This window comes from Onychostoma macrolepis, chromosome 16 (genome assembly GCF_012432095.1).
Source record: "Onychostoma macrolepis isolate SWU-2019 chromosome 16, ASM1243209v1, whole genome shotgun sequence".
NCBI classification, from domain to species: domain Eukaryota; kingdom Metazoa; phylum Chordata; class Actinopteri; order Cypriniformes; family Cyprinidae; genus Onychostoma; species Onychostoma macrolepis.
This window is the reverse complement of record NC_081170.1, coordinates 6,439,433-6,456,984: the sequence shown is the minus strand read 5'-3', so window position 1 is coordinate 6,456,984 and position 17,552 is coordinate 6,439,433. Positions and strand designations below refer to the sequence as shown.

Genomic DNA, 17,552 nt, shown 5'->3' with positions numbered 1-17,552 from the left:
AATTGATAAACTGTTCGGCGTGATGACGTTTAATGTCTCCGACAGCGCCTGTAGTCCCATTTAGCAACTTGTTAGCAACTGTCTTTTTTAAGGAACGTAACAGTTTTAAAAAATCACGAGTGTGGTGTTTTATGTCGCAGTATAAAACGTGAAAGTATCTTGAGCCTGTGTGAACCACGGACCTTTTAAAAAACCCATTGACTCTGGGACGATGGAACCAGAGGTGCTAAAATGCTAACTCGCTCCCAGGGTTTTGCCTAAAAAGTGACATCATTCCTTTTGTAAATGTCCTCATAAAATAACAATTGTTAGCCCCTTAATAATAATAAATAATAATAAATTCCTGTAAAATTACACAGGCAATGACGTTCCATCGTTAAAGCACCATTCACACATCAGTTTCTGTGACATCGTTAACCAGAAACAACCTCTAAACGGCTGTTTGTGTTTGCAAACATACGCGGTTAGTGTTTTCGTTGATGTTTTCATTCTTGTGTCAAACACTCACATTCATGTAGCTGCTTTTGGCCCAGAGGCATCATATTAGACTAGTGATTTTCAGTCCTGTTCCTCGGGACCCACTGCTCTGCACATTTTGCATGTCTCCCTTATCTGACACACTCATTTGAGTTCATGGAGCTCTTTCCCAATGAGCTGATGATCTGAATCAGGTGTGTAAATTAAGGAGACATGCAAAATGTGCAGAGCTGTGGGTCCCCAGGAACAAGTTTGAAAACCACTGTATTAGACAACTTCAAACCAAACTACACAGCGTGGAGTAAATGCGTCATCTGCGTCAGAATGTTATGACTGGCCCAGAGTAGAGGTCTTACGTGTTCTGCGTTCACACAGAGCACATTAACTTACCGGTAATTAACTGGAAATGTTATAATTTCGCATACCAGTAGAACGAATATACTGGTATTTTTGAAAATATTTTATAAAATACAAAATTTACCAGTAAAAACTGTATCTTATGTTTAAAAGGGGCATATGACACCACTCCGTTTAGAAAATTCATGTTAGCCATGTGGTCCAAGTTTACATTGCAGTACAAAATGATTCCAAAGTTTTTACCTTTTGTATTGATGGTAATAAAATTGACAGACACCTACATCTTTTGAAAGTATTTTTTTATTACTGTGGAAATGCAGCAAATTGCTGATTAGATATTCGTTTGTTTGTTTGAGGCCTGTAGGTACATAAAGAGTTTTGATAGTGATTGTGTCTGAGTGAGAAAATAATTCATGCACAGTTATTTGAAAGATGTAGTCAGTGAATGTATTTTATGTCAATACATGTACTTACATAATACAAATGTATGTAAAAAAAAGGTTCAAATTAGCACGGCTGCACACAAGATAAGTAAAAAAGTAAAACATACAATAATCAGACTTAAAGCATATGTTGAAAGTTGGCTACACATTGAGCAAACAGCATTTACAATGCAGAGAATCAAATCTGTTTGTTATCTACATCCAACCATGACAGCTCTATTAGCTTTTATCAACTCAAAACACAATATTGACAATAATCAACAGTACAATGAAAATGAGGCCAGTACCAAGGGCAGCATGATTCAGGATGAGCGCCATTTTGGAGTTCTTCTCTGCTAATTCTCGCTGTCCTGAGTAGTTGGTATTTCGAGTCTGTAATAACAATTGTGAAACACAGTGTCAGCCACTTCTGTTCTCATTCTGAGTTTCTCTGAGCCAATAGCAGATGGGGGAGTTCTCAAAAGAGGGGACAAACTCCACTCTGTGGATGGGTTTTAACATTTAATGCTTCGTTTTCATTTGATGGAAGGTTTCAAGGTTGTATTAAATACTATTTATTTATGCTAAATTTATGCTATACCAGCTATTTATGCTACACAAGCAAACAACATATGTTTTTATTTATTTAAACCAAGTCACACCAACATGTCAAGTTAATACTTTTTAAACATTTCATATTTTATTTATTAGTATTAGTGCCAATTACTATTATTATGATGTAACACAGTTCATAGATCGGGAAGAAGGAGGCGGGAACCGGCGAACATTTCAACGAGGATTTAATAAAATAAACAAACATAAAAGTAAAGCGGCAGCCCCTCACAGACGACTGCCGCACACAAAACCCAAATAAAAGTTCAGGCCTGGTCCTCTCTCTTCTTCCACTTTCGTCACTCCTCCTTTTATCCTCCAGGAGCTCCTCCGTGGGTCTCGAGACCGGTGAGTGGCGCAGGTGTCGCTCATTATCATTAACTCCACCGGCCTCGCTCTGTTCTCACGGCTCTCGGCCCCGCCCCACTCACCACATATGGTTAATATTCTTGTCAGACCATTGGCCATCCGATCCTGAAGGTTGCTGAAAACCTTTCATTTAACTGATCTGAGTGCTTACAAAAATTAGGTTTGCTCACTGATCATCATTCTGAGTTGTTTGCTTTGTAATCTGGCCGTTCGTTTCTATCAGTTTGGACAGTTCAGGCTGCATTATTGTATTGATAGAGTGTAAACAGAGGCTTCAAACAGCTGTCTGCCATTAGTTTTAACCCTGTTCTAATGCACCTGAACCAACTAATCAAGCGCTTCAGATTAACTTGAAAACTTAACACATTTTAGACACATAAAAACCATCTTATGGTTCTTAACCCCAAATTGAAGAACCTGCATGGTTTTTGTAAATATTTTATTATATCTTTTCATGTGACAACACTGAAGAAATGACACTTTGCTACAATGTAAATTACTGAGTGTACAGCTTGTATAACAGTGTAAATTTGCTGTCCCCTCAAAATAACTCTACACAAAGCCATTAATGTCTAAACCGCTGGCCACAAAAGTGAGTACACCCCTAAGTGAAAATGTCCAAATTGGGCCCAAAGTGTCAATATTTTGTGTGGTCACCATTATTTTCCAGCACTGCCTTAACCCTCTTGGGCATGGAGTTCACCAGAGCTTCACAGGTTGCCACTGGAGTCCTCTTCCACTCCTCCATGACAACATCACAGAGCTGGTGGATGTTAGAGACCTTGCGCTCCTCCACCTTCCGTTTGAGGATGCCCCACAGATGCTCAATAGGGTTTAGGTCTGGAGACATGCTTGGCCAGTCCATCACCTTTACCCTCAGCTTCTTTAGCAAGGCAGTGGTCGTCTTGGAGGTGTGTTTGGGGTCGTTATCATGTTGGAATACTGCCCTGCGGCCCAGTCTCCGAAGGGAGGGGATCATGCTCTGCTTCAGTATGTCACAGTACACATTGGCATTCATGGTTCACTCAATGAACTGTAGCTCCCCAGTGCCGGCAGCACTCATGCAGCCCCAGACCATGACACTCCCACCACCATGCTTGACTGTAGGCAAGACACACACTTGTCTTTGTACTCCTCACCTGGTTGCCGCCACACACGCTTGATACCATCTAAACCAAATAAGTTTATCTTGGTCTCATCAGACCACAGGACAATGGTTCCAGTAATCCATGTCCTTAGTCTGCTTGTCTTCAGCAAACTGTTTGCGGGCTTTCTTGTGCATCATCTTTAGAAGAGGCTTCCTTCTGGGACGACAGCCATGCAGACCAATTTGATGCAGTGTGCGGCATATGGTCTGAGCACTGACAGGCTGACCCCCCACCCCTTCAACCTCTGCAGCAATGCTGGCAGCACTCATACGTCTATTATCACCTCTGGATATGACGCTGAGCGTTTTGAACATTTGAAGGGGGCCAAGGATGTGGGGGGCCGTCCCAATCTTTTTCTGGAGGGGGCCTATAAAATTGGACATTAAATTTAAATGTATATTCAGCTGTAAAATTAACTAATATTACCAACAGTAACATAAAAGGTTAACATTAGTGCTGTCTGCCATTCAATAAAAAAAAAAAAAAAATCACATTTTTTCTGTAATTAATTCAAATAATGTGACTAAATGCATATCAATATATTTGTGTTGTCCTATTTTCACACTGAACTTTCAAATTAATATAGAAACAACATAAAGATGGTATATTTTAAATGTGTGTTTAATGGCATCTTTTTACTAGCCTATTGTTAATGAAGAAGTATCATTGATACAAATAATGTTACTGTTGTCTCTATTAAATCCATTTTTTCCCTTTAATTTTAGACATTAATTATAGCCATTTAATATTACAGTATAATTGAAATGTTATATTATTTTTAATGAAAAATATAACTTTATAAGTTAACTTTTCACATAAACTATAAATTGTATGCATAAGCTATATTGATTATTCTTTATTCAAGCTACAAAAGTTAATCAGCGAGCAGAGCAGTCAAGTGATTGCTCTTTTTCTTTTGTTCTTTGATTTACATCAATCACAGACTGCAGCAGGTTTCACTTTAAAAGCAGTGCTGTTTCTTTTAATAAAACCCTCCCAACAATTTCTCCCAAATCTTTACGGTCATTTAGGATTTTATAACTGATTTAAGACTGTGTTTATGAGGTAACTCGCCAAAACCACGTATTTTTACTTCATTGTGTGTGGTAAAACACAATTACATGGGAAAAACACTTTTACCAAGGACGAAACAAATTTACATTTTAGAAAACAAATTAACAAGACGCAAAACACTTTTACCAGTCCCTAAACAAATTTACAATGACAGATTCTTCACGGAAAGGGAATGTACCACACACCGGAAGTGACGCGGTGAAAGGTGGCGTTGTTGGTGAGCGCCGTAAATTCGTGTTGTGGTTGTGGAGTAAATGGCGTAAATAAAGTTTATGGTGACCGAACATGGACTGCGGCCGAGGGATGTTTTGCCCGTTTTGTAGTGATGTAAAAATGAAGTTTTGCGAAGCACCAAGGCTTCCCCTCAACTGTATCGTAAAAAGGTTCATTACTCGAAGCTTTTCAAAACGATGCACACTAACGACATCTTGTGGTCAAAAGGTGGAAATAGCTGCCTTCGCGTCCCAGACGACCCAGCCATTTTTGGATTGTTTCAGATAATAAATCAGTTTGTGCTATGAAAATAAAACAAAGAAAGTATTAACGCTATATAAATTAATCTTTTACATGTCAGTCATTGTTTTACACAATATATGAATAAATGAGTGAATAAATTTGTGGAAAAAATAGGCAAGAATATATGATATGCATAAATGATCAAAATAAAAGAAGATTATCAGAATGGTCAGCTGAAGTGATTGTGAAGCGGAATTAATACAAAATGAACATGCACAAAACTACACATGCATATATTTATTCGTATATTGATTCATTCTTATCAAAGAAGTGAGTGACACTTCAAACCGCGCAAGTGGTTCGCGTTATTTGAAACAGAATACGAAGCAGTCACGTGGTTGTGTGCGAAACGAAGCTCGGATGTCACAGATCACGTGGTTTTGGCAAAATGAATCAAGCTCCGCACAGTGCTTCACTGCCAGATGCTTCGTTTTTGATACAGGCTTGAAGCCTCGGTGTCGAACGTCACATCACTACCGTTTTGTGGCAAACACATGAGCAGCTTAACACTGTCCGGCTGTCGAGACGCCCCTGTGTTTCCGTCTGGTTCGGCCCTTAGAAACTCCAAACACCGACCACACGTACAGCAAAACCGCCTTAAGCTGCTCATGTGTTTGCCACAAAACAGGCAAAACATCCCTCGGCCGCAGTCCATGTTCGGTCACCATAAACTTTATTTACGGCATTTACTCCACAACCACAACACGAATTTACCGCGCTCACCAACAACAACACCTTTCACCGCGTCACTTCCGGTGTGTGGTACATTCCCTTTCAGTGAAGAATCTGTCATTGTAAATTTGTTTCGGGACTGGTAAGAGTGTTTTGCGTCTTGTTAATTTGTTTTCTAAAATGTAAATTTGTTTCGTCCTTGGTAAAAGTGTTTTTCCCATGTAATTGTGTTTTATGATATGTAAAAATGTTTTCCAAAATGTAAATTTGTCTCGAGCTTCGTAAAAGTGTTTCACACTTTGTAATGTTGTTTTGCACTTCCCGGCCACCGTAGTAACAGCCAAACGCGCAGATTTTCAAACTATACTTCCTGCTTTGATAAAAATCTTCGTCCAGTGTCGGCGCTATTTCTCGCCAGAAGTTATGACCGATAACACTGTCTTTAAACTTGTTTAAACTAACGTTATAATTGTTGATCTCTCATAACTCCCTCACATAAGCGCTTGTCAATGCTGCCATCTATTGATGTTGCGGTCTCCGGCAGATTGTTGTTATTGCGACTTTCTTTTTGGCTGGCCCGGGCCAGTGTTGCCACCTTGTGGACAAACTAATTAGTGCAAGAACAATTCAAGGCGAATGTGCGACCTGTGCACTCTTCCTCGGGCCGGATGAAGATGATTGGTGGGCCGGATTGGGCCCGCGGGCCGCTAATTGAATAGCCCTGGCCTACGCCATCTTTATCTAGAGCAACAATTCTTTTTTTCAGATCCTCAGAGAGTTCTTTGCCATGAGGTGCCATGTTGAACTTCCAGTGACCAGTATGAGAGAGTGAGAGCGATAACACCAAATTTACCACACCTGCTCCCCATTCACACCTGACTGTGCGTTCACACCAGACGTGACTCAATTCGCGCGAATTGCGCCGCAGAATGTCTATTCGCGTCTTTGCATTGACTTAACATGTAAATCACTCGCGCTTAACGCTTCATTCGCGTCTGGTGTGAACGCACCTGGAGACCTTGTAACACTAATGAGTCACATGACACCGGAGAGAGAAAATGGCTAATTGGGCCCAATTTGGACATTTTCACTTAGGGGTGTTGTTCTGGAGTATGACTGAAAGGACTGTATTAGGTGAGGTCTGATATCTAGCCTTCCTCAAGGGGAGTCAGTCAAAACACAGGGTCTGATCAGTTTCATTCAAAGAGTTTAATTTCTCTTAGAGCAGGAGTCATTTGCAACCAAGATACACACAACACAGCTGTACACGTGCATTACAGATGATCAATTAGGTATTTGATTGTGAGAGTGTGTGGTCTACAATAGAAAAAGAATAAGAGGTAAATTAAGTTACATGTTTCAAAATATTATTCCAAAGACATTCACATAAAATGCTGAATTTCTTATTAAATTTACAGGCTAAATATTATCAAAGAACCAAACTATATAAACAAAAATGAACTTTATAACAACACTGCCACCTAGTGGTTAGAAATGGTAACCGCTTTCATACTTAAACTGCTTATGAGGTAATTTACATAAACTGCAGGTAAGCATGAACATCGTATGCATAAACTTCAAATAAACAGCGATTCGGTTACTAACATGTTAGGAACATATGGTGGAATATGAAATCTGACATTTGTTTACGTTATTACACCAAACCCTGCGTCCCAATGTTCATACTATCCATCCTAAATAGTAGCATCCCAAATCCCAAAGCATAGTATGTTGAAAAGAGTATGCCAAAAGTCCCCGGATGGTCTACTATTTCAAGTCTATTTTTGAAGTGTGGATCCGCACACACTCTAATGGCTAAAATTGCCCACAATCCATTGCGCTTTGGCGAAGGATTCGGTCCAAAACTACAAACACGAATAAAACGCGTTAGAAAAACTGTTACTAATAATCAACATTTAACCCGGTAAAAAAATATTTATTTATTGTTTTCCGGGTTATATTTCATCTGCAATAGCAATGTGGACTTTTATAAACATCTATTTGGTCGTTACTTTTAATTATCATTAATCTGAGCCGAGTTCTCCGCATGAAAGACCCGCACGACTGGAAGATCAACGAGCTACTTCTTTTCTCTCCAATATGGTAGGAAGTTAAATGAAATGAAATGTGGAGGATGTTAACAGTGACAAGATGATTGACAGGCCAGTTTACAGTGACAGGGTGCGTGTAACAGACAAAGCGGTCCGTTAAAGATGCAGTTGTGTGACGTGATATAGTATGTCCCAAAGCTTGCCTACTCTTCTACTACACACTCTAAAGTGTGTACTTTTTCTTCACCAAAAGAGTACATAATTTAAGGGCGTAGTATAAGTAAGCACATTGGGACGCAGCAATAGTTCCTGAGAAATCAAGTCATTATGATGACGGAAAGGCATATCCAAACGTGCTTGACAGTGCGCGATAGCAGTTAACACTGATAAATGCTTAAATCACTTAACAGAATAATACGATATACACATTCATAACGAACTGTTTATCTGGCAATTATTACTAACTTAATAATCAGATAACTTACTTTTGTTCATTGACGCACACTTCAAAACAGTCTTTGCACTTTCCTGCAGAGTCACTCTCGCGCTTTCTGCGCATGCGCGCAGACCCGGCCTTTCTAACAGGTGCACTCACTTTTGTGGCCAGCGGTTTAGACATTAATGGCTGTGTGTTGAGTTATTTTGAGGGGACAGCAAATTTACACTGTTATACAAGCTGTACACTCACTACTTTACATTGTAGCAAAGTGTCATTTCTTCAGTGTTGTCACATGAAAAGATATAATAAAATATTTACAAAAATGTGAGGGGTGTACTCACTTCTGTGAGATACTGTGTATGTATATATATACCGTATATATATATATAGGCCTATATATTTTCTTAAAAATCTGTTGCTGTTGAGGGGGTCTCCAGTGCCACACCTTTTCTCAACTGAGCATGCAACATGAAGCAAAATGTCATGTTTACATATTATTGTAACCACAAGTACAGTACTTTTATAACCTTCTTGGTAATCAACTGTATCTTAGTTATTAAACTGTTTAAAGCGCTATGTCAAGTACAAGAAATATATTAGTTATTACTGCTGTATTCAAAAATTTACACTGTGTTCACTATAATCATTTAGGAAGTGAATCACTCATAATGTATGGGATCAATGTGGTTTTCTTTTTTTTTTTCCTTTTAAAATGCAATAGAGTGAAACACTTAGAATTTTTGGGAAAACATGCTCAAACGGTTCTGCATTGATATCAATGACTTACACAGAAATAATAATACACCTACTACTATAAATATATTCATACTAATATATATATATATATATATATATATATATAGAATAAAGAGTAATGACCAATTAATGATTGAGGCTCATCAACAGAAACACTTTAAAACCATAATAATCGACCCAACAACTGTTGTAGCAAAAGAAGCAATTTGTCATATAAATAAAGAAATTAAATAAAAGGACAGTGCATGGACTAATACTTACAAAGAAGGAGAAAAGAAGTGCAGCAATGCCCAGAGGAAAACAGCAGCACAGCATGGTAAAAATAGAGTAACCCAAGTAATCTGGCACAGGACAAGACAGTGGAGCGGCCGACACAAAAACTGCAGGCTGTACAGCAACCACGGGCTGTTCTGGATACAGCCCCAGGGCACAGGGGCCTTGGGGGAATGGCTGGCTTGGAAAGGAGGGAGGACAATATCCAGCAGGATTGGCCTGGTATGGTGGTGGTGGTGGTGCCGAAGGATACAACATCGCTGATTTCTCAGATGAATTCCAGGCCCCTGGAGGCTGATTGAAAGACTGGCTGGGATCCATTTTTCTGATTATTGGATTTTGATTGAAATTTCCTTTGCCTTGTGCTCTGCTGAGATGTATTTCTGTAGTCTGATTCAGGCTTGTCTGTGCTGATGAAGGCAGTCAGGAAATGGGAGGTGAGTTGCAGGTTTGTAGGGGAGGAGAGACAAGAACTTTACCCCTGTTTTCAACATACAATGTGCGCCACCTTGTGGTTTCACATTTATTCTGAAGAGATACGGCTTCCTGTACTTCAGAAGAAAAAGAACTGTTAATTAATCAAGAAACAACTTTTTTAAAGAATAAAAAATTTGGCTTTATTAAAAGACATCTTCTTGTATAATATCCCTCACAACTGTAGTGATTTAAGATATCCAATGTAGATGATCATGATAAAGAAATAATATATAACAACAAAAGACTAAAGCCTGAAAGATGTTGGCATTAGGTTATATAGTCTCTACGTACTTCATGCAAAGACACATCTCTGAAACACCAGACCTCTAAACCACAATTTGCTGACAGCAAGAGATATAAAAGGCATTGGTAATAAAGCTATGACTTAATAAAACGTCCACCTGTACTATCCATTAAAAATAAATAAAAATAATTCTGTGGTGCCAAAGTCTTTCTCACTAAGATTTTTTTTTTTTTTAAATCATTATTATGCTAACTGTTTAAAGGTTAGTGTATTGCTCCATAGGAAGTAATAAAAGCATAAGCTAAGTTGATAATGTGAATGTATACGCTCAGATACAGGAAAAGACTATCATTTTAAGATGCAGTAATTTCATTAATAATTAACATTTTGTACACATTTAACTCTCACTTCACAAAGGGTTAAATTACGCTAGTTTTAGTTAACTATTATAACCCTGGTACCAAGTGATTTGTAAATTAAATATTTTGGTAACGCTTTAGATTACAACCCGCAACGTACTGCGTAAGTAAACAGGATTTACAGTGTAACTTTTTTGTGATTATAGTGTACTTATTCAGTACCTCCATGTAGGTAGGCCTATAAGGGAATGATATGTGAAGTTTGGGGAATAAAGGGGTAATAACCTGTAAAATTACAAATGATTTCTTCTGTAAGTATTCTGAAACTAAGGGACCGTACCTATTCTAATATAAGGCTATACAACAATCTTACATTTGCAAGCGATTTAGCAGAACATACACTGTGTAGGCCTACTTCCAACGCTCGTTTGAGACTGTTGGGTTATAAAGCTGACTTGATTTGACACAATTTGGGTTGATATCAGTAAGTAACCCAACGGTGCTGGGTTAGGAACAGTGTTGCTAAGTCCACGGTTTTCCTGGGGAAGTTTTTTTTTTTTTTTTTTTACTGGGGAACCCCCTTCTAAAGGCGATTGGACTAGTTTTGAGTAGCAATTGGGCGGGTTTTGTTGTGAAAACCTGGCAACCCTGGTTAGGAAAGTGGAGGTTCAAACGCGAACGGCTCTGTGTGCGACGAAGTTTCTCAATATGCGTTCTTCAGCGATCTTGTGTGTGGCCGAGAGCGCTCAATGCGCTGCAACTTCAGAAAACACATGCAAATAGAAAAGGCACCAGCAAATCAAGAAAACATCTTCATCAGTTTGACAGCAGGTGCTGCAAATGCTCACAACACAACCAAATAAAGAATTTTATTTTTCTTTGTTTGGTTGTGTTGTGAGTATTTGCATTGCATTTCTGTAGGCTATTTGTTTGTGTTGTGAGCATTTGCAGCGGGTGTGTTGTCAAATTGATGAAGTTGTTTTCTTAATTTGCAGGTGTTTTTTCTATTTGCAGCGCGTTGTGTGGAAAATAAAAAAATAATCGAAGCGCAGAGGAGGAACAACTTTGAAACAGTCTGGAGTGTGTTTGTTTAAAACTGGACCAGTGAATGTGCTGAACTGGAAACAGCTTGAATGGCGCTTGAGACGATCAATTCAGTGTTTGTGGCGCTAGTGACAGGAAAATGTGTCGAAAATATAAGAAAATCGAAGCGAAGAGGAGAGGTTTTTGAAACTGACTGGAATGTGTTCTTTTAAAACTGGAGGGTTTTGTCCGAGTATGTTTTCACAACACTGAGCGGGCGATTGAAACCGGGAACTGTGAACTAATCAAAATGGTGCTTGAGGACATGGATCAAAACAGTAAAATAAAAGACGGTATAATCCTGTAAGTTTGCTATAATACATAGTTTAATCTTGACTTTCAGTGTTTATTACTATTTGTTTATTGACGTGATGGTTTGGCCATAATAGTTTAACTTCATCAGTGGGTGAAAAGCATGAACAAATTGAACAAAATCTTAAATTTGTTCTTAAACAAGCTTTTAGAATTTGGTTTAACTGTATAAGCTGTATATGTATGGTGCGTTGCTTTTCCCTGAACTGGTGTAATAAATGTTTATCTTTTATTATCTGTTGCCTGTGTTGTTGATGTTGTCATATTGTGTGTGTGATTTTAATTTAAAAAACCCAAATTTCAAATAATATTTGAATTAATTAAAACAGTCACCATGTTTATGGATATATTACCTGATATATAATGTATGACCTACTGTATTGTGATGAACGCTGGGGATTTCTTTTCTTGTGTTTGGGGTTGGCCCCGCCTATATGAACCTTTTTGCAGCACGTTCTCTTCCCATTGACTGAATGTATGGATAATTGAACTCACCTGCTGGAGGACATTTAAGGGAGAATAGGTGAGAGGAGACGCCTCGGCAGAGGAACATGACTGGCTTTGCGCACTCAGGGGAAAATGAGGACGCTTTGTGTTGCTCGAGACCATTAAGGTTTGTCCGGCAACGAAGATAGCTAGTTACGTTTTCTAATACACGCATGAATTGCGTTCAAACAGCGTTGCTCAAGCTCGCGACGCTGTCTCGTTAGCCAGGGTTCAAAGTCCAAACCGCGGGTGAAATCTGCACTGAAACTGTGTTACTGGTCATTTGCTCAGTAACACTTTTATGCATTTTTACAAGGCATGTGACAATGTGATACGTGCATCTTCCCAAATTAGTAATGAGAATAATTTATAAATCTGCTGTGTTGTCAACAAAAAGAAGCACTGAGGATTTCTTGCGGGTTTCCTTCAAAATAAAAGCTCCATCAACATTCATAAATGTTAGTATTGTAATATTACTGTTGTTCTGTTAAATAAAATTAAAAAGTGAGACAATAATAATGATAATAATTACAACAGCTCTATTAATACATTTATTATAACGTTCACACATAGTGTTCAAATTGGGATCTGTAATATTTTCTAATGTTTTAAAAGAATTCCCTTCTGCTCAGCAGGGCTGCATTTATTTGCAAGCCTGATTCAAGAAGGGGGTCTCAAAAATGGCCACAAAATATTATTTTACTAACTTATTAATTTTAAGTTAAATTGTGCTTTGTTTGGTATAATGTCTCCCTAGAATGTTAAAAAAATGTTCAGTGTTAAATAAGTATTTTTAAACTGTTGTTTTGTATTAGTGTACAATGTTTAAAAATAATCATTTATTCCATGTAGTGTCCATTTAATTCATTTAACATTTAATATTGGAGGCATCCAAGTTATTTGACATATTTGAACATTCTTTTTAAAAAAGTAACACAATAGTTACTTTCCCTGGTAATTGGTTACTTTTATAATGATGTAACTCAGTTACTAGTTCAGTTACTATTTGTGAGAAGTAACTAGTAACTATAACTAATTCCATTTTTTAAAGTAACTTGCCCAACACTGGTCACTACAATTGCACTATAATGCTGCTTCTGCCACCTTATGACAATAGATTTACAATTCGAATTAGGTAGTCTGTCATCAATGACAGTAGCTCATTGGAAAAGGATGGAAATTGCCCTTCATTGTGTTTGCACTAATAAATGCTGATGCCTGCCAACTGCAATCACCAGCGTTGTTACATTTTTTTTTTTTTTTTTGCATATCGTCATAAATATCATTATCGCAAATATTCTTGAAATATCGTGATATAATTTTGAGGCTATATCGCCCACCCCTACTGGCCATATGTCCCAGGAGCATTTCAGAGAAACTGTATTGTGCAAAGAGGACTCATCAGTATATGGACATTGTGATTCCCAGGGAGAATTGTGCGTGCACAAAGGGCTAATTAAGACCAGTGACTCAACTGCGGGAGCGGGAATAAAGTGAAGAAGAGCGCGTGCTTTCGTGGAAGCAGGGGCGGATCTAGAAAATAATTTTTAGGGTGGCAAAGGGGTGGCATGGGGTCTATGAGGGGTGGCAACACCAAAGCAAGCCCCCATGCATATTTTGTGGGGATTTATTGTCTGACACGCACAGTTGTATTCACAAATATTGCATTACCATTAAGTAATCATCTATACTGTTTAAAATGAAAAATAAATAACAACATTTCAATATCCATCATGGCACCAAGTCAATACACAATATAAAAAACTTCAACAGGTTGTAAATGTTTCTGAGATTGTGTCATTAAAGAAGACATGCGGTTCTATTAATATTACATAGGCTACTTAGATGGTATAAATCACGTTTTAGTGCAAGTTTAAGAGTAACACTTTTGAATTTCTTAACATTAGAAAGAAATACAATAATATCAAAGCATTGAAACTGGATCAGTTTTGAAAACAATGTTTGATTTTCTGTTATTACCAGAGGTGGGAATGTCTGTAATCACCCAGAACACACTATCAATAGTCTAGCAACACCCCAGCAACTGCATAGCAAGAGCCTAGCAACCACCCAGAGTATCCTAGCAACCAACTAGCAACACTTTAGCAAACATCTAGAACATTTAACTGACCAAACTATTTATGTTTCTTAAACAAGACTTTAAGACAAGCCAGAATACATTTGTCTTTCAAACTTTTCAGTCTAGTTATTACAGGTACTCTTAAATGCTTACAACTCAAATACACAGATGACTTTCCTGCCCAGTGAACACTCATGAGATCAATAACACTTAACAAACAACTCTTAGGATTCAGGAATTATTTTTGCAGCTCAATGTCTATTACAGTATACAACATAAATTAAATTACAGATAATAATAATAATTCAGCAATGAACTTTTGGGAACAGATCATTTTCATTTTACTACTGTAAAGTAATCTTGCAGTGGATGAAAAACACTAGAAAAGTTCAAATACCAAAGAATTGTATATATGAACGTGGTATGCACCACAATACAGTACAGTACAAAAATAAAAATTAAATCAGCATACTCTGCACCAGGGACGACGTTTGCGTATGGCAGAGTATGGCAGTTGCCAACCCTAGCCCAGTCAGGTGCTGTGAAAAAAATATCCAAACTTGACTCTATTATAATTCGTTATTATTATTTTAAATCAGAGGGTTTTAAAAATAGTTAACCAATGATAAGCATTAAGAAGAGCTTGTCAGTAAAACTTCGTAACGTCATTGGATCATCAAGCTCTCAGCGAAACCTCGTAACTTCACCCCGCCTCCATTCAGACTGGCGCGCCGCGCACAGCCTGGAGGAGACAGATCTCCGCTTTTTCGCAATGAAAGGGTAAATAAATAATTGATTTTTAAATAGTACAGCGTTTTCTTTACGTAAACACTATGTCTGTAAAGGATAATGTTTTTGTGTGTTTAAAGAGCGGAGAAGAATTAGGTTATTTGCCGTCTAGCCAATATAGGCTACTTGTGTACGTTTTAAACATCCTGTGCATAAGCGCTTCATTTGAGATTTTGGCCAAGCGTATTAAACAACAAGAAAAACTAAGCGCCCATATAGCTACAATCAACGTTATATAACCTGTAAAAGTTGATGAAAGCATGTAATGCACTTGCTGCCTCAGATAACAAACAGTTACAACCGTAAAACACTCCATCTCCGTCATTCTCTGGTCAAAAACATTAACTCCATTTGAGCTTGATTTTCATATAATGTTAAGAGCAAGTGTATGATACAATACCAACGTTAACGACGCGGAGTTGTTTAATTATTGAATTATTTTCACCCCGCGCTGGCCATACCCTATGGTTTTGTGAAACGCCGCCACTGCTCTGCAATTTCATTACAGTATACAATACTATAGCAGTTTCCTGGTCTCCTGACACAAGACTAGCTGTATCTATCATTTCTCAGTTCTGCAAACAAGCAGTACACATAAAAAATGGTTTACAGTTTACTATACACAGGGCTGGACTGGGACAAAAAATCGGCCCTGGCATTTTTTGGTCCTGGTGGCTCACCACTATATATATATATATATATATATATATATATATGTGTGTAATATGATATACACTACCATTCAAAAGTTTTTGAACAGTAAGATTTTTCATTATTTTTTTTGAAAGAAGTCTCTTCTGCTAACCAAGTCTGAATACAGCAAAAACAGTAATATTGTGAAATATTTTTACTATTTAAAATAACTGTTTTCTATTTGAATATATTTTAAAATGTAATTTATTCCTGTGATCAAAGCTGAATTTTCAGCATCATTACTCCAGTCTTCAGTGTCACATGATTCTTCAGAAATCATTCTAATATTCTGATTTGCTGCTCAAAATACATTTATTATTATGTTGAAAACAGCTGAGTATAATGTTTTTTCAGGTTTCTTTGATGAATAGAAAGTTCAGAAGAACAGCATTTATCTGAAATAGAAATATTTTGTCTTTATCGTCATTTTTGATCAATTTAAAGCATCCTTGCTAAATAAAAGTATTAATTTCCATAATTTCTTTCCCAAAAAACAAAACAAAAATTATACTGACTCCAATCTTTTCAAAGGTGTATTCATCTTACAAAAGCTTTATTTCAGATAAATGCTGATCTTTATATCTTTCTATTCATCAAAGAATCCATTAATAATAATAAATATTTCTTGAGCAGTAAATCAGCATATTAGAATGATTTCTGAAGGATCATGTGACACTGAAGACTGGAGTAATGATGCTGAAAATTCAGCTTTGATCAAAGGAATAAATTACGTTTTAAAATATATTCAAATAGAAAGCAGTTATTTTAAATAGTAAAAATATTTCACAATATTACTGCTTTTGCTGTATTTTGGATAAAATAAATGCAGGCTTGGTGAGCAGAAGATAATTCTTTAAAAAAACCATTCAAAATCTTACTGTTCAATAACTTTTGACTGGTAGTGTAGATATGTATCATTGCATCTAGTTGTTTTGGATAATAAAAAAACGTCAGGTCTGACAATATCGTGTCTTTCCGAATTTAAATCTAGATTTATTCGCATTGGCCCATGGAAACCTCTATGAACACACTTGACATGACTTGGCCAGAAAATCGCGGTGGACGAATTTAAGTTTTATTAAAAAGTGTTTGTGTATTCTACACTAATGGCGCGCGCACACAGGATAGACGCCTGACTCCGTTGCGAGTCCCGATCAAGCACTTTACCGATTCAACTGCTCTCCTCTCCTCCTCCTGACTGGCTCTTTAAACCGCATCACTCACCGCAGAGCAAGCCTGTTCTTGATAAAGCTGCTGTGATAACGTAGGAAAAGCCGACGAGGAATAAGTTGGGGGTGAAGCGTTCTTTATATAGGCGGAGCAAAACACTTCATGGCTCCGTCTATAGCGCTTTGTGATTGGGTGGTTTACGCTGTCAATACAGGAGACAAACCAACGGGCCACTGGCTGCTCGTAATGGTCCTTGGCAACAACAACAACAAAAAATTATGTCGGCCCCTTCAGTGCGTTGGCCCACCGGGAAAATGTCCGGTATGCCAGATTACCAGTTCAGCCCTAACTATACATATAGAAGAGTGAAATTCTCATCATCTAATGTACTGGTACTGTACTGTGATTATACTGAATATAAGTAAGTATAAAACCCATATATATTATTCGCTCTCTCCTCTCTCCGTTGTTAGGATGCAGATTCTGATTGGTGTCATCAGTTTTGCTACCTAATGTTTAACTTACTCATTGTTAAACTTTTTGAGAAATGTGTTTGTGTTTTGAGAACTTAATTAATGGTTTGGGAAAATGGGCCAACTAAAATCAGTTATTTTAGCAATTGAGAAAACTGCAATACAAGATTCTTACCTATCTCTGCTATTAGTTTTCGTGATCGGAATCTTTTTATTGATT

At 37.5% G+C, this 17,552-nt stretch overlaps 1 protein-coding gene across 3 annotated transcripts; it reads right to left on the bottom strand.

Annotated features, from left to right (window-relative positions):
• Positions 1-1,116: 1,116 nt before the first annotated feature.
• Positions 1,117-17,189, bottom strand: LOC131522549 (proline rich transmembrane protein 1B-like). 3 transcript variants are annotated; one of them, XM_058748106.1, is made up of 3 exons: positions 16,914-17,189; positions 9,155-9,712; positions 1,117-1,649 (listed from the first exon to the last, which is right to left on the bottom strand). In XM_058748106.1, the coding sequence occupies exons 2-3, from the start codon at positions 9,485-9,487 to the stop codon at positions 1,512-1,514; spliced, it is 471 nt and encodes a 156-aa protein (XP_058604089.1). In that variant the 5' UTR covers positions 9,488-9,712; positions 16,914-17,189; the 3' UTR covers positions 1,117-1,511. The 3 variants fall into 3 exon arrangements, with proteins under 3 accessions (XP_058604089.1, XP_058604087.1, XP_058604088.1); XM_058748104.1 differs by lacking the exon at positions 16,914-17,189 and adding an exon at positions 12,137-12,484 and having other exon boundaries at positions 9,155-9,717; XM_058748105.1 differs by lacking the exon at positions 16,914-17,189 and adding an exon at positions 12,137-12,484.
• Between the last annotated feature and the right edge of the window lie 363 nt (positions 17,190-17,552).

Excerpts from the sequence above, each read along its gene's own strand:
- LOC131522549 (XM_058748106.1), bottom strand. The coding sequence starts at position 9,487 with ATGGATCCCAGCCAGTCTTTCAATCAGCCTCCAGGGGCCTGGAATTCA. Across the intron at positions 1,650-9,154 it reads CACTTCTTTTCTCCTTCTTT|ACTCGAAATACCAACTACTC; the intron begins GTAAGTATTAGT and ends TTGTTATTACAG.